This window comes from Phyllostomus hastatus, unplaced genomic scaffold (assembly GCF_019186645.2).
Source record: "Phyllostomus hastatus isolate PE091 unplaced genomic scaffold, TTU_PhHast_1.1 phas_contig_308, whole genome shotgun sequence".
NCBI lineage: Eukaryota > Metazoa > Chordata > Mammalia > Chiroptera > Phyllostomidae > Phyllostomus > Phyllostomus hastatus.
In genome coordinates, this window is record NW_025333848.1 from 1109998 (window position 1) to 1128178 (window position 18181).

The window sequence follows — 18181 nt, forward strand, 5'->3', positions numbered from 1 at the left end:
TTTAGATGATGCAGATGATGAAATTTGGGACTTTTGAGTTCATGAGATTTATGTGAGATTTTGGACTTGAGTTAATGATATAATGCATTGAGACATTTAGGTATGTTGGAATGGGGTGAATGCAATTTACCTGTGAGATGGATGTGAACATTTTGGACCAGAGGGTGGACCAGAGGTAGAATAATGTATCTCCCAAGATATTCATGTCATAATCTTGAAAACATGTGTATATGTTACTTTATATAGAAAAAGGGGCTTTGCAAATGTGATTAAGTCAAGGACCTTGAGATGGGAAGATTATATTGGGTTATCTAAGTGGGCCCAATGTAATCACAATAATGTTTAAAAAAGAAAGGCAGGGATGAGAAACTAGAAATGTTTCCCTTTTTTCTATACAATATTTTTATATAATTTTTAAACTTTGAAATTATAATTAATATACAATATTAGTTTCAGGTGTACAACCTAGTGATCAGACATTGTATAACGTACTAAGTGATCATCCCAATAAAGTTAGTATACATAATTTTATGGCACTGGCAATTTATCTTGATCTGATTTTCCATTTTAATAAATATTTACCTTTAAACAGAGAGAGAGAGAGAGAGAGAGAGAGGGAGAGAGAGAAAGTTCTTTAGAAGCTAGATAAAGCAAGGAAACAGGTAATCATCTAAAGCTCTAAAATGAAAGTTGTCTTGCTGACACCTTGATATTAGCACAGTGAGGTTTGTGACCTACAGAACTATAAAATAATAATTGCATGGTTTTCAGTCAGAAAGTGTATGGCAGCCTATTACAGAAGCAATAGGAAACTAATACAAAAACATACAGAGTAAAACTTTTCTTTGGTGATTTTCTGCATTTTCAATTATCTTCTACATTTTAAAAATCATTATAAAGTGAGTATATTTTAGGACTAAAATTTAAAATATAGATATGCTGTAAAAAAGAAGAAAAATACTAAGTAAACTAAAATAAAACTTTTGTGTGAGTTTTCTCACGTTTGGTTTATGGAAGAGAATCGTTGAGAGTTTTCTCTAATGTAAAAATAACTTATTCTTGATAAAATCTTCTTGCTTTGACAATATGAGAGAAAAACTAGGAAATCCTGAAAGTACTCACTGTCCCCCTGTTCAATGGACAACACATGGATTCCGGACTGGGAAATGCTTCCTCTTGCTTTAATCTAAGACAGAGAGAAATGCATTTAATATTATTTTGAAGGGCACATATTAAACATAATCAAAATTTTAACATATAAATAAACAAAAATTTCACTACTTTAATCCAGAAATTATTTTTGATCTCCAAATTTCTCTTCTAATACATTCCTATACACATAATTAATGTGCTTTAAGTGACATATACTTTTACAAAGTTTATCTTGATATTTACTTTGCATTGTAAATATCATTTCAAATTTACATATTCTTTTAAAAGTATTTTAACATCTATTATATGCAAAACAACCTATAATGAAAACAGATATAAAATATATGTAAACATTTTCTATAGTCTTCATTTAGAAAACCACAAAAGTAAATGTATTGACACTCTCTGTGTTCTAAGCACTGAACTAAATAGTTTTAGGATTGTATTTAATTTACACAGTAATGTTATAAAGTCTTACAAATGCCAACTCCAGTATTAGGGTGAGATGACTGACTTTTCTCTTCACAGATAATAGTAGGTACATTGTCCAAGGTACAGAAGCAGGAAGCAATAAAGAAAGCTAAGATTCTAACTTACTGTCAAATTTAATTTTTTACTAAAATTTTAGAGAATGTTATAGTTAATGTTCCTATACAGAATTTTCTATACATAACATTTTTCTTGTAATAATGACTTACTTGGGTAACTACTAGCTTTGAGTATATTTAATTTGGGGACATAAATAGGTATATTTTTCTCAAAAATATCACACTAATTTATAATATGTCTGTGAAGGTACTTTTACCTGGACTTACCAGTCATAAACTTCATAAATTATTCAAACCTTTATAAGTATACAATGCTACTGCTTTATTGTTTTAATTTTTACTTCTCCCATTAATGTCAAAATTAAATATTTTCCAGATTGTCTAATATTTTTATTTCTTGTTCAATGCATTCTTGATTCTTATCTTTTGTTTACTTATATACTAAAAGCATCTCTTCAAGCATAAAAACAAAAAATATGCACATTTATATTGATATCATATAAAGGGCATTACTTAGATAGGAACTCAGTCTTTTGGGATCTACACAACTGAGAAGAGCTACAGTGGCTTTCATTCTCACCAAATAATAGAAGGTTAACTCTTTTTCATCTTTGACAGTCTGTCCATTGAGAATGTAGTGCACCCGGATCTCTTGGGTTTTCCCACAGGCTATGGTACCAACAACAAGTTCAAGGTGAACATAACTCTTGCTCGGAGAAAAAACATGCCTTACAGTTTGCTCTGCTTGTGAATGAGTTTCTTCAAGCCAACGGTTATCAAAACAGCCAGAATTCTGTTTGTAAGTGACCTAATGGAAGGAATAAAAGTCTTACATAGTCTATTTTAATATGTATTATATACTGTCTTTGTTAGTCACTTTCTATAATTTACTGAAGATTTTATATAAACCATGCTTTCTTGGTTCTATTATAGGCTGCTTTCCCAAATAAAACACATAATCTATGAATGACTTTCCATTAAGTTTATTTTAGGTTATACTGTACTGATTTAGTAGATATTCACTCACATTCAAGACCAATTTGTTTTTCTTAATAACCCATATGGCTGTAAATCACACAAGAGAATTTGAATATTTAGCACAAGACAAAAAATAGTATACTGAAGAAATCAAGAAAAATGTAATTTTATTATAAAATTGTAAAAATATTAAAATTTTCAAGGGAATATCAAAGTGACCTAATAAATATCCCCTGAAACTAGATGATGTTGTAAACAGAGTTAATTTAACATAGTCAGCCAATCTATAAAATTATAACAAAAATCTTTTTGTTTCTGTGGGAGTGGGAGGTGGGGGGGGAGAGAATGGGGGGAAATTGGGACAACTTTAATTGGACAACAATAAAACAAATTTTTTTGTTTCTTACAATTTAACTCTCTACATTGCTTAATTTCCATTTTACTCTATATCACCTTTTGTTTTATCGCTCGAATCATGTGCCTCCCATATGTCCTTAAATTATGTGGCCCTAGTGATCTCTGTCTTTTTGGTTCCTGATGCTCTTTCCACTTACTGTAACCATAATGGAAGAAGACGTGAGGTTGGTGGTATCAATGGCAATGGTGGCCAAACCATGCTCATTCGTAGTAAAGTGGGAATGGTATGTAGTCACACCCAAAGTGACAGCTAGAGTTTTATTGGTGAGTGGCTGATCCTTCTCATCAACTAGAAGAACCTGGAAATATGAAAGCGATAGTTGGTTTCTAGTATAATACAGCCATAACATCATCATCCATTCTTTGTCATGTTCACCATTGACATCTTGGTCATTGTCATTTACCGAAGATCTTAGAATCTAAAAATAAGATTTGCTTTCTGGGCTCTGAATTACTTTTACTTTTGAAATTTCAATTTAGATAATTCCTGGGCATTCAACTGAAAATATCGCAAAGTGGACTCATGGTATTACCTTTCTAAATTTTCTTCGTGTCTGGTATTCTCTATGTTAGTACATGGTACTTCTATCCATCCCATAGTTTATGCAGAAATATTGAGGTCTTTTTCCTGTCATTTTCTCTTTTACTGCCTATGTCTAACCCATTGCCAAATGCTATCTCTTCTCTTGTAAAACATATTTTATTGCTATTTACTTCTCTCCAAATCTATTGCTACCTTTCTAATTAAAACCACAACATTTTTCCCCACGTGGTTTCCATTAGCTTTCTATTAAATCTTATGCAGTCCATCTTCTTGCTGCTTCATCCTTGCTTTAAACCATTCTCTGTACTGCTTCATCTAAACTAATCATGTTATTCTTACAATCTTCAGTAAGTTATCAATTCAAAATTCTAAACATACACTAAAAAGCCCCTTAAGATCTGTTTTAGTTTACCTATAGCTAGTCAGTCAATACAGTTATACCTTCTAACTCAGCCAGTCACACTGGCTACTTCTTAGTTTTTTGCTTTTGAAAAGCTGTTTCATAGTTAGAGCCTTGGACATTCTCCCATCTTTCTTAAATTTCTGGCCAAGTTACACTAATCTTTCAGGTCTTCAGTTTCCTCATGCTTTGCTACCAACCTGAAATGATCTTGTCTAATCATATTATATATTGATTATTTTGTCAATTTAATATGAAATACTAGAATAAATGAAGATAATATAAAATTCATACTATGCCACTAAAATGAGGAAATTGGCTATATACTGTCAATTCAAAGATTAGTTACTATAAAACAAATATGCCCAGAAATCTTGCATTTCTTATATAAAAGAAAATTGATTACTAAATTGAATCTTGGTCCTAAAATTTACCAACAGTATTAGCAATACTGAGCCTTGAAACTGAATAAAAACCATTTTTTGAGAAAAATTAAAAATTGTCAATAATTTAAAAAATTAATTATCTAGTTGAAAGACTTTTTACTTTTTCTTTAGAAAATTATTTTATAAAATCATTGTTTAAAAGAATATGCAGCCTAAACTACTCAGAAAAAATGAATATAGAGCTGTATTAGAAAGTAAGTTGATAAAATTACGCTTCAATTTTCTGGATTTTGTGATGACATTGCCTTTTAAGTTTGTAACTTGCTATAATTTATTTTCTTACTGTAAATGAATATTAATTTTCATAATACATTTTGATTTTGTGATATGAAAACTCACTTTATTAAAAGCTACATCCACAAATTATGATTATATTGAAAAGATATTTTACCTGCCCAAAGAAAGGGAGCCCACGTCTATAATATGAATCCACTTTTTTAAATACCAGTTTGCTTAAGGTATTTGTGATTTTACATGATCCATGACCAGTTAATTTCAACCCTGAAAAAAATAAGTGGAGTTGAACAGTTCTGTGTATTCAATTCACCTCCTACCTTCATCCCAGCTTCACTCCATCACAACAAAGTACCATCCATATCCTTTTTTCTTAATCCTTCCAGGGGATTTTGCACTTACAAAATACATGCAATTGGATATTAACTCAAAGAGTCACTGGCTTGATTACCAGTCAGGGCACATGCCTGGGTTGCAGGCCAGGTCTCCAGTATGGGGCATGTGAGAGGCAACCACACACGGATGTTTCTCTCCCTCTTTTTTTCCCTCCCTTCCCCTCTCTAAAAATAAATAAAATCTTTAAAAAAGAAGAAAAAATATTTTAAAATAAAAAATTATTGACATCTATAATTCTTCAGTTCCTGTGGTTTCACAAGTATTGTACTTATTCAAATTATGTGCTTAAGTTTTTCCTGTCTCCTTTGTGATTTTTTGCTCCATCTTTGTTTTTGTCTCTCTTGCATCTCTGCCCCCTTCCCAGAGTTTTTACATATGACATAATTACTAACATTGGCCTAAAAATATGCTTAAATTTCTTACACAAACAACTTCTCAAGCAAGACCCTTCCTTTCACCGAAAGGCTTGTCCAAGGTATAACCAACACCTGATGCTTTTCCATTCAATGAAGTGTAATCTGCATTTTGTCTTCATCATCTAAATTACCACTCTATCAAGTCTAAAAGATCCTCTATGTGCTTCCAATAGAGGAGTCTCATTTCATACTTAACAAAATGAACACTCAGAAGTAATTCATACATAATATGTATAACTGAAACTCTTTTCGTGGCTTCTAAAAAATAGCATTTATAATTTGCCCTCTATTCTCCTGACCTTTAATTTTATTATGCTGACTTACTTAATACTACCTTTTAATTACACAGTAGTAGCCCTTATTCGGGGGGATATGTTCCAAGACCCCCACTGGATGCCTGCAGCCACCAGTAGTATCCAATCTTATATATACTATTTTCCCCTATGCAAATATACCTAAGATAAAGTTTAATTTACAAATTATACGTGCAGTTTAAAGCTTATGACTTGTTTATTTCTAGAAGTTTTCATTTAATATTTTTGGACCACAGTTGACCACGGATAACTTAAACTGTGGAAAGGGAGGTCACAGATAAGAGGACTACTGTAGTTTGTCTTTGGGCTGCTTCTTGTCAATATCTAGCCTCAATTTAGCAATTCTAAGTGACCTCACTTTCAGAACAATTGCATTTACTCTTAGGAGGATATGGACACAATGGGAATGGTTCCAGATTTACATTTCTGTTTTTGATTTTGCTCTGGCTTTGTTTTTAAATATCTGCTGAATGACTCAACTTCCATTTTGATATTCCAAATTATAATTAATTATCTTGGACACATTCTCATCAGCATAGTTGTTTTTCATCTACTCTTTACTTTAGTTAATGGCATTTCCATTTTCCAGTACCCAGATCTGTCATCATTGGAGTCATCTTTGAATAATGTTCCTATGTATCACATTGTAACATTATTTTCATCTAGCCTGTCCTCTTCATGTCAGTTAGAATTATCTTTTAAAAATGTCAACTTGTTTATGTCATTCTTCTTGATGTCCAATACTTTTCATAACAAGGTCCAACTTCTTTAGCATATGATTTATTTTTTCTACATACCTCAGCACCAACCTACTTTTTTAGATTCTTCTGAGACCAAATACATTTGTGTTACACTTATCATGCTTTCCCAGCCCAGAACTATCTTTCAAAATTTTATTCATTCTATACAAATCAGCTTATATAAACTTTCTTTTGCTTTATGTTAGAATTAATTATTTCTCTTCATATTCATTTATCTCATATGTTTTGTATTTCTTGTGGTAATTTTATTATGGTTATACATCTACATACATATATACACACATATATGTGTGTATATGTATATGTACACACACACAAATTCTTTATAGATTTCTGATTTCTTGAGGACAGGGATCTTGCTATTTTCACAGTCCCTAGAAACAATAAAGTAATTTACATGGAATGAAATTTTGATAAAAATTAAAAAATTAATAAATGAAGAATTAATACTTAAAAATAATACAAACCTGTTCCTTCCTCTATGATCTTGGCTTCCACTTTTAACTCCATGCCATACCCTTTCAGTTTCAGCTGAAATAATTTAGTCTTTACAAGTTGTGTAAAACAGCCTTTACTGTCCGCCTGAAGAGAGAGAAAGAGAAGCCTTAAGTCTTCTGATTTGCTAGCAAAAGAGTTAGCTATTAACCTATGGAAATTTTTTGTTGGCTATAGAAGAAAACTTCACAAATATTCTGATCATCTTTTAGCCACTTACCCTTTCTTAAGCCCCAAAATGTCATAAAATGTCTTCATTAATCATTGAGTTACTCTTGTCAATCTTTGTCTCCTTTGTTCTCTTGAGAGCCCATCTCATTTTTTCCATATTAAACTTACTGGATTGTCCAAATTTGCCATAGTATTTTACAATTATATTTTTGTATATGTTATTCCTCAAATGATAACATTCTTTTTCCCATTCATTTCTTGGCCAACAGTTATTGCTCTTGCAAACACAATCTAGATACAACAACTAAAAAGCCTCTGTAACCACCTCCACCTAAATATTGTCTAAGGATATATTTTCTGAATTGTATTTTCTCAGTCTCAAAAATTAATAAAAACAAATGTATTTTACTCAGTATTCACTGAGTAGATGAATTATTATAACATAGTCATGCATCACCTAACGATGGGAATACATTCGGAAAAATGCATCTTGAGATAGTTGTACAAAGATCACAGAGCGGAGTGTATTTGAACACACCTAGATGGCATAACCTAGTACACACCCAGGCTGGATGGGATAGACCGTTGTTCTGAGGCTATAAGCCTGTATAGCATGTTACTGTGCAAAACAACATGAGGGTAAACCAACATAAGAGAAGATGCTGCAATCAAGAGAGACACAGTAAACATGAGCTATATGAGGCGGCTGCTGGCATGATGTGGCATATAGTTTTAAAAGAACAATTTTTTTATAAGTAGAAAGAGTACATTCTAATGATAAAAAGTATAGTATAGTAAATACCTATACCAACAACATAGTCATTTATTATCAAATATTATGTACTGTACCTAACTGTATGTGCTATACTTTTATAGGACTGGTAGAGCGTTAGGATGGTTTACATCAGAATCACCACAAACAGATGAGTGATGCATTGCACTGGGATATTACAGAGAGTAGTGGACCAGGCCTATTATTGAGTAAAGCATCATTATGCAGCACATGACTATAATCAGATTTCTAAATTAAACATTGAGAGCCATGTTTTAATAAAGATTTATTTTTATTTTTGTAGTTACATGAAAATAATTACTGCATAAAAATTTAATTGTATTTAATTATATATTGAGGTCATGCCTCACTTGGAAATAAAAGTTAATCTTAGTTTCTCTGATATATTAAATATTTTGGCTACTAGATTTTTTTCATATTTATCTAGTAAATTTTAGATACTTCTACATCCTTTTCTGCCCTTTTACCTGGCATGTTGATTGCAGTTGGAAGAAAATTATAAAACTAGTCAAATAAATATCACTCTAAATTCATGAGCCTAACCCTCAAGTGGGCTCTGAATGTTACCACACAATTTTATGATGTTTCCCTTACTTCACAATTTTTCAAAGTGACTATTTCAAACCTGTTCTCTATTGTATCATGTTCAGAGCACAGTGTTCTATTGTATTCTTCATAGTATTATAATCCAGGAGAAAGCAAAGATCTGGTTTTAATATCCTGGGGAGAATGGTTTCCATATACCTGTTGACTGAATTCTTCACAGATACTTTGTGAATGCCTTCCTGTACAGGAGGAATGGGATCGTGGATATTTTCTGCATACATTAATTGTCACCAGACCAGGGACAGGCTTTCCATATGTATATCTACAACAATAAAGCAGTCATACAAAAATATATTTAATATAAATAACTTGTTTTTCTCATGACTTGATCCATTCATATACCCATCTTGTTCATTTAGAACAATTGTATTTCCTTCTACAGCATTTGTACTTTAAAAGCATTTATTCTGAAACTGTCATAATTATCTGAGTAAGCATACATCTATAAGTTATGTGGAGAAAATATTGAATCTTTTGAAACACCTCCACATGGAAAATTGACAATGTGGTTTTGCTCAGATCTTTCCTCTTCCGCGGTGAGGTTTTATTATGAGCTGATTTTATTTCTGTTTTTCTCTGATGTCAGACTATCTAGGTTATGATTCCAGTTTTGAAAATACCTCTTAACTTTCATGTATTTTAAAAGGATAAAAGAGAAGTTACATGGGAAAGCACTAGCCATGAAACAAAAATGTTATAAATAAATATTATCATAATGACTAATTCTGGTTCTGCCAAATCAGAAAGAAGGATATAATGTGGTATGGTCTGCAGGTTTGTGTGTGTCCAAATTCGTATCTTGAAATTCTAATCTCCAAAGAGGATATTAGGGTGTAAGGCCTTTGGGAAGTGCTTAAATCATGAGGGTGGAACCTTCATGGATGGGAGGATTAGTGCTTTAATACAAGAGGTGCCAGAGAAATCCCTTGCCTCTTCCACTATGGGAAGACAAAGTGGGAAAGCATCAGCTTTGAATCAAAAAGAGGACCTTCACCAGAACTTGACTATGCTCTCAACTCAATCCTGGATTTCCCAGCTTCTAGAACCGTGAGCAATAAATTCCTCTTGTTTATAAGCTACCAAATCTGTGATATTTTAGTATAGCAGCCTGAATGGACTAAGACATGATGAGAAGTCAAATTTAGTTTATTGTTTCTCAAAGTATGCTGTACACACCACCTATGTTGAAACTACTTGAATATACATATTGAGATTCAGAGTCCTGAATCTCTTCTGAGATTCATGATTAGAATCTCTCTATAGGTGAGGCTCAGGAATCTACATTTTAACTAAGCACCTCCACAAACTCTAATGCACATTTAAGTTTGAAATCTATTGCCCAAACTGTGAGGAAAAGGTGGAGATTGGGCTCAGTGTCCCCAAACTTCTCCCCTTTTTTAATGTTTTCCCCAAATTTCTACAAGTACAATAAAATAATAAGTTATTTAGTACATTTTGATCACTTTGTTGAATCTTATGTTTAAGTCTGAATCAAAAGGTATTTCCTATGCTGGAAAAACTTAAAGCATCAAAACTGGTAAGAAGATTGAAAACATGTTTCTCATTCTGTTTTTGAAAGCAAGGCATAATGTCTCTCCTTGGTGCATGTGGAGAATGCTCTACTGCATGAAGAGGCAGTCTGGGAAGAAATAACTATGACACATATTTTGAATTCTACACTATGTATCCAGCATTTAAAATAAAGGGCCAGCTTAGCTTCTTCTAAATTTCCATAGTTTAAGAAATTCGGAGCAATAAAAACAATGGGGCTGATAGGACACAGAATAACACAGAAGCATGAGCTCCAGGGTTGGACAGTCTAGGCTCAAGTTAGCACAGTGCCTGGGAAATAAAAATGCTTATGAAGCTAGATTTTTAAAAAAAATTGCAGAGGAGAGAATATTGGTGATGAGTTCAGTGTCTGTAACCAGACTATTGGATTTAAATTCCAGGCTGCCATTTACTACTTGGAGCTTGAGCAAGTTTTTTTTAAATCCTCTATGTGTTAGAGTTTCCTCATCTGTAAATTGAGGATAACTATCCCCATCTTACAGGGTTAATGTAAGACTAAAACATGTTAATAAGTGCAAGGCACTTCAATCATTGTTTAGTACATTTTAAGTGTTCAGTAAATGTCTTTAATGTTACTAGTAAAAATGTCATATGCTACTATTCCTGCTCCCTAATCAGGGCTCATCCAAGTGGGAGAGTCATTCCTTCTGTAGTTAAAATATTTCCAAGTCCATTAACAGTTATTTGCAATACAAATTAAGTAGGAAAATAGAAAGGAGACAAGAAATGTAACTTACAGGCCACATGCAGTTACCTCAAATGTTTCATCTAGAAAACCAATAGTCTTGGGCATTTTCAATTGGACTTCAAATTTGGGCAAAACTGTTGTCAGTAGAAGAAAAAAAAAGAGGTGAGAATGGGCAGGAGATCTTGCAAGTGTTAGTAATAATTCTATTACAGAACCTTTATCATAAGATTAGGTGAAATGATTTCATTTATAATTTGGAACAGTAGGGACACTACTGAGAAAGGAGATGTCATTCACAATCATGGGCAGTTGGTGTCACATTAATTTGGTTAAGCTGGTACTACATTTCTTAGAATCTTCTTGTCTTGAATTTGTTCAGTATTTCAAGGGTGGAAGGAAAGCAGCACCTTAAGTTTCTGAAGATCGTCGTGGTTAGATGTGGTAACAGGTACAGTGGGGTCAGTAGGTTCCATTTGTTCTTATTCTTTCCCTCTGTGTCCAATTCTTCTTCTGAACTGATAGCCCTGCTGACTAACACAGGCCCTAGACCCACTCCAGACATTTGGCTGCAGAAACACTGAAGTGGTAGCTATGAAGACGTAACAGCCTTCCATAGATTGCTCTATCAGTGTTTCTTCATGGTTCACTCTGGCAGCTGAAGGTACCCTTGCCAGGTCTGATTTATTTGTCCTCATCATCGTTTTGGGAGAACTATTAGAAATTTCATCTGATCCATCAATTCCTGCTGGACACTTTTCTGGCCCTTTCCACAGTTGTATAAAGTTAGTTATTCAAATAATAAATCCCTGCTAGCTGATCTTAAATATTGTAATGTTATAAATGTCTTGGGCATGTGCAGAGAATTCTTACCATATTCGCCCACTTCAAAGGAATGCTCAATTTTTCTCCCTGATTCCTTCTGCACAATGACCTTATAGTGACCCAGTGCGGGCTCCACTGAGAGTGGGAAAGAGAGCTGGTTGAATCCCCCTTGCAATCCGAGGCTTTGCCATTGGAAAATTCGATTCCTCTTAGGATTCTATAGGTAAAAATATTATGAGTTCATAGAAACAGTTAATATGCAGACTTTTGATAAATACACTTTGGGGAGTGTGATGTTGAGGGCTGGATAATAGATGGTGGGTAAATTGGCACCAAAGGTATTAGCAAAGTTTTAGAAGAATTCTAGAGCGAGAAAAGGGCAATAAATTTACCAGCTATGAGATATTACAGATTATAGTACCTCTTTTTGAGATTAGCCATATTTATTGTGGTCAGAAATATTGGAAGAGTCACTAAATTGCATCATCCAAGGGAATTTTGTTCCTTCATTTACATCTTATTCACTCTTCAAAGATTTAAGAAAAACCAGAAAAAACAGTGCTTATTTAGTTTTGGTGAAATGCTTGTGGGTACAGAAGAGGTGGACAGTCAATTGAACATAACTTGTAGTAAGTCCTCATCCCAAGTAAGATACAATGATATATTACCTACCTCAATATAAACCACTGGGAACTGAAAAGAAAGAAATAACAGGGTGTGAGATAGAGTTTACAAAGAGAAAATTGTGATGTCAGCATTAATAGAGTGTCTGGGTCAGAGGAAGTGAATCTGTATATTTCTTGTCCAGGCAAGGAATTGTGCCCCAATTTGTCTCACAGGACTCTCTGCACATTTAGTTTGGGACACACATGTCTTAGGAAGTCATGTCTTTCCCTTTATGAAATAATGTAAAGTTGAGGAAACATATAATTAGGTAAAAAAAAAGGTTTGAATAGTTAAGCTTATTTTGCAGATGATATTTATCTCTAAGAAATTCTCCATTTCTCTAAGACAGAATTCAAATACAGTTATTTTTCCTTTGTTCAATAAAAATAATTGGTATCTTTAAGAATATCATTTAAACAGTATTTAATTTATTTTAAGAATGTAATTGATGAACTGATTTCTCTTATTCTCCAGAAGTTGTACTTTCGTGAACTCTTTCTGTGATAGGTTTAAGTATGTCATATTGGTCTTAGGTTCTCCAAAAGAGTAGGCTTTTAACTTTTTAAATGTTTCTCTAAACCTCACCAATCATGATGATACTCACCGTTTCATTCAAAGGGAGAAAATTGACATCCACAGAGACAATGCGGAATCTCACTGAAACAGAGATTTTTCCCATGAAACCCTCCAGAGGAATCCGAAGTAATAACACAGATAACAACATGCCAGGACTTCCATGACTGCAGAATAAAGTAACAAAGAATCTCGCCTCCCAACCGCCTGCCGCTGAAGATGCCCTTGTTCATTTGGTTTCTTATACCTGTTTGTCCTGGTTTGTAGACAGGTTTGTCTGTCTGGACAAAGACTAGACTCTTTACTTTCATTATCTCCATTGCCTTCCTCTTTTTGAACTCCTGGGTCAGTCCTTTCACCTGCACAGTAATGAATGCTGAGGATGATGGCAACTCTGGAATCTGTAAAACAGAAATATGAGCTGAAGAATCTTCCCAGACCAACCTGCTTCTGAATGTTTCGGCCTTTATGGTATTCTCATTTTTCTGGTTAGTTCCAAGAGAATTAGTAGGAGATATGGTCAAGGATTATTTCCCCTGTTTTATAGATTATTATGATTGTGTAACAGTACAGTAACAATTCATTGATTCAATTAAAGGGAAATGGCATTGCAACAAAACAATCTTCAATCAGTAATGACATTCAACCAGTAATGACAGTGAAGAAAATGACATGCTTGTATTTTCACAGCAATTATATGTTATATTGGTAGCAAGCCAGTATGATTAAATATTTAATTCCTTAAGTAATAGAAGGTTACTAGGGCAATACATTAACCATCAGCCACCTGTGAGATCTTAGATAAGTCACTTAAGTTGACCAATCTTAGTGTTTATATCTCTGATGGCATAAGCATTGTCTTGGAAGTTTAAGAGCCAACAAAATCTTTCCTATGTCTACAGTTAGCTTTTATATAATCCACTATATCTGTTTGTAAATATTATATAAGCACATTCAATAGAATTTCATTACACTTTTTTATTGCTGGGGGTCAGAACACAAGGCTTCAACTAATCTGTGCTTTCATTAACAATCTCCCTTATCCCAAGGAGTGATACTGACAGTGAAGGGGCTGCAGTAGAAGGAGTCCTTCTCTGTCACCAGGTCTGACAGGAGAGTCTGGTTGTGTATTCCATACTCCAGAATCATGTTCAGTGTCACGGTCTCATTCAGGTGATTAAGCATGATGCAGGCCTTCTCAGGAACTCCACTGTACAGCCGTGATGGGACCACCACCAGATACTGCCTGTGGAGAAGGAGAGTCTGGCTCAATCACTGGGAAGTTACAAAGACATCATTATTGTGGCTGTTTCCAAGATAATCTTTGTTATGGTCACCAATCAGAACAAAGCCAGATTTCATCAGGAGTACAGAGAAACATATTCTTCAAAAGCCTATCCAAAAGATTTTAGAAACTCAGAAACCCAACAAGCTAAACATGTATATGCCTCTCTTGTAGAAATATCTGCCCTGGTAATATTTGTAAACTTATTTATAAGTTATGGATAAGCAATCCATGAATTGTTATGTATTTTGGATAGAAATAATTTACAACTTTAGCAGTAGATCAAGAAAATGTGACTATATATAGTGGAATATTATTTAGCCTTAAAAATGAAGGAAATCCTGCCATTTGTGACAACAATGGCCATCCAGGTTGAGGACGTTATGCTTAATAAAATAAGCCAGGGAAGGATAACACTGTATGGTAACACTCACATGTGGAATCTATAAATAAATAAATAAATACAGATTCATAAATAGAGAGCTGACTGAAAGCTCTGGGCAGGGGACTTGGGTGGTGGAAGGATTGAGCAAAAAAGAAAAAGAACTCATGGGTGCCATGGACACTGACAACTGTGTGGTAATGGTGGGGGTGGATGGAGGGAGGAGAGGGTATAGGCATAAAAATGGTAATGAAAAAATACAACAAAAACACTATTATAATTAATTAAGTAGAATATAAAAAAATAATGAAAGAAAAAAGAAAATCAAATGCATAGAAACAGAGTAGACAAATGGTTGCCAGGGTAGGGTGCAGTAGGAATAGAGATATGTTGGTAAAAGGGTACAGACTTTCAGTTATAAGATGAACAAGGCCTGAGGATCTAATATAAAACATGGTGACTATAGTTGATAATACTCTTTTGTATAACCTAAGTTTTCTAAGAAAGTAGTTCTTAGTGGTGTCACCAAAAAAAAAAAAGAGTAAATATGTGAAAAAAGCATGTGTTCATTAACTCAACAAGGGGATTACTTTCATAATATACATGTATATCAAATCATCACACTAGCCACTTAAATATCTTATAATTTTTTCATCAATTGTCAATAAAGAAGAAAAAACACTTTATTTTCTTTAACAAAAACAAAATGTGATTAATCAATTAATCATCACTGAAAGCATAAAAACTTGTCTTCAGGTAGTCTTGGGTTTGTTTCGTATGGAAGATATCAAGAAATTTCATTGTTCCAGGGAACAATAAAAAGATACCATTTAATGCATAAGAAAGACTTGAATTGCTTTTCACTACCTTTATTTATTTATTTATTTTACTTTATTTTTATTGTTTACACTATTACAGATGTCCACATTTCCCAAGCCCCTTGTTTTTTATTACTGTTTTAGAAGCAACTTTAGCTCTTTTCTATCTTTCACTCTCTGGTGATTAAGGAAAAGCCATGCCAAGCTATCCTAATCACCAAACCAAGAATAAAATATCACTCTCTTGCGGCTCTTTGCTCATTATTTATAACCATCCAAATATGCTGCATTTTGAGAAGCTCTGCTTGCCCATGTCTTTTGTCCTTCTGAAAGGGTCCTTGTATGAAGAGACCCTGTATGAGCAGACCAATAAAATGGCATTGGTCTGGTGAAAATAGCATAAAATATATAAAACAAAATGGAGTTACTTATGTCAACCAAGATGGCCGCCAGTCAGCCATGACACTTAGGTTCAAGAAGGAAACTACTTAAGTCATGCTAGACACATCTGGCAAGGAGACACACCTAAGATATCTGCACACGTGGTGAGAACAGCTGTGTCTGCAGAGTAGGACTACTTATAGATAGGTTCTTGGGGAAATTCCCCACTTAGCTCAATTGTGCCAAGACACTTACCAAGAGACCCAGAAGGGTGGTACACCACCCTCAAGGGAATAACTGAGGCAAGTTCCAGACTACTGCTGAGACAGCTGAGCTCCATACACCAGAGTGTTGTTCCACACCATGCTGATCTCTCTTAGCATCAGCTGCTGGAGGTTCTGCCCTGATGTACTGAAGACTTTATCTGCCCTGCTGCTCACCTGGCTCCAGAGATCCTTCCTTGCAAGACACTGGTGGATCCCTTGTTCACCATACTGTCTCCTGGACCTGCTGATTTGAGACTCTTGAATTCTATGTGTGTATGCTATACATTGATTGCTGTGTGTGTATGTTATGTTTCTTTTAGATTGTTAGGGTGTGAGTAGGATATTAATGTATGTTGATGTTCTACTTTGAGTGAACCTGCATTTAAAAAAGCTGAGTGAATAGCATAGTTAACTTGTGTGACTCTTGTCTCTTCCTTGATGTTGGGTGGCTTAGCAGGCAGCTAGCCCAGTGGTTGCCTGGCTGACTTAAGGAAAGATTATATTGTGAACATACACTGGGGTCCCCTTGTCTGTCTGTAAAACTTCTATTTGTTTCATAAAACTTATCTTGAAAACAATTGTCTCTATGCAGGCTTCAGTGATGCCCCTTCCCTTATACCAGGTCCCATAAGGAGTTAAATGTCTTTTGTAAATATTCTCACAGAATCCCACAATACCTGTTTCTGGTTTTGCATTGCATTTCATTCTGTGCACCAACTCTCTTATCTCTACTGTGAGGTATAAAGGACAGGGTCCACATCTTGTCAACCTTTGTTAGTACCAAGATCTAATGCTAGCCAGTAAAGTTTTGTGAAGGATTTAATGAACTGATGCACAAATCCTGGCTTGTCTGTAGATTTGCGTCCATTTTCTCAAGCCCTGACCTGAGGAAAGGCAAATGATAGAGTCACTTCACAATGACCATGGCACTGCAGACCTTTTCATGAGCCAATATTAAATTTACTTCTTTTTTTGGGGGGATGAATAGTTCAGAATTCTATGTTTTCTATGTTTTTATGAGTGCTGTATAATTCTATAATTTTTAATTTTTACTTTAAAAATATATTTTTATTTGGTGAATATTTCATAAATGTTACTGCCCTATGCCTGAGTTTTCTAGAATTAGAGTATACTTTTTTCACATGTGCAATAAGAACTTGAAAAATTACCTTTATTGAATTTATTGGGGTGACATTGGTTAATAATATTCTATAGGCTTCAAGTATACAATTCTATAATATACCATCTGCACATTGTATTGTGTATTCACTACCCTAGGTCAAGTCTCCTTCCATCACCATTTATTCCTCCATAACTTCTATCTCCTCCCTTTTTTCCCTCTGGTAATCACCATACTTCTTGTCTGTGAGATTTAAAAAAATTTTTTCACCTTTTTCACCTAGCCCCACAATCTTCCTCTCTTCTGACAACTGTCAGTCAGTTGTCTGTATCTATAAATCTGTTTCTAGCTTGTTTGTCTGTCTTGTTCATTAGATTCTACATATAAGTGGAATGTGATAACAGCTTAATGACCCTTCCAAGCCCTTCTGACAACAGATCATTTCATAGGGAATCAGAAAATAAATAAAAAGACAGACATTAAGAAGCAGATAACAAAATGGGAAAAAGGGGGACAATAGAATGTTCTGGAAATGTTGCTTACGGTTTTGCAGTAGCTGAGGCATCACTGGGAAGGAGCAGGAGAAGCAGAATTAAGACCGGGTTGGGCAAATCACTTCCCCTCATGGTGTGGAGAGGAAAAGGAAATAAAGGGAGTCTGAGCCCTTGATTCCGTGAGCTCTCCTGCTGTTCCAGAGTCATTGGTTTTTATTTTACTTGATGGTCAAGGAAAGTAAACTGCTAACTGTTTATTTTTTGCAACATATTAACTACTTCCAGTATAAAAAAATAAGTTTCCATAACTATCAACATTCTTTCACCTACTTCCTGAAAATTTTCTAGAAATTTGAAAAATAGTCCTTTGAGGCTACACTGGCTCTGGTTATTAATCTTTACTTTAAATATATATTTTTAAAGATTTTATTTATTTATTTATT

General features: G+C 34.1%; 1 protein-coding gene across 1 annotated transcript in view; it reads right to left on the minus strand.

Annotated features, from left to right (window-relative positions):
• LOC123819416 (alpha-1-macroglobulin-like) overlaps positions 1 to 17933 on the minus strand; it is a 49592-nt gene extending 31659 nt beyond the window's left edge. The window contains exons 1-13 of the mRNA XM_045839762.1: positions 17788 to 17933; positions 14055 to 14238; positions 13240 to 13393; positions 13024 to 13076; positions 12426 to 12446; positions 11802 to 11970; positions 10981 to 11065; positions 8810 to 8933; positions 7074 to 7188; positions 4877 to 4986; positions 3233 to 3394; positions 2281 to 2508; positions 1123 to 1186 (exon numbers count right to left, since the gene is read on the minus strand). Of these exons, the coding sequence (XP_045695718.1) occupies positions 1123 to 1186; positions 2281 to 2508; positions 3233 to 3394; positions 4877 to 4986; positions 7074 to 7188; positions 8810 to 8933; positions 10981 to 11065; positions 11802 to 11970; positions 12426 to 12446; positions 13024 to 13076; positions 13240 to 13393; positions 14055 to 14238; positions 17788 to 17870 (1552 nt within the window). The 5' untranslated portion in view covers positions 17871 to 17933. The remainder of the gene's footprint in view (positions 1 to 1122; positions 1187 to 2280; positions 2509 to 3232; positions 3395 to 4876; positions 4987 to 7073; positions 7189 to 8809; positions 8934 to 10980; positions 11066 to 11801; positions 11971 to 12425; positions 12447 to 13023; positions 13077 to 13239; positions 13394 to 14054; positions 14239 to 17787) is intronic.
• Between the last annotated feature and the right edge of the window lie 248 nt (positions 17934 to 18181).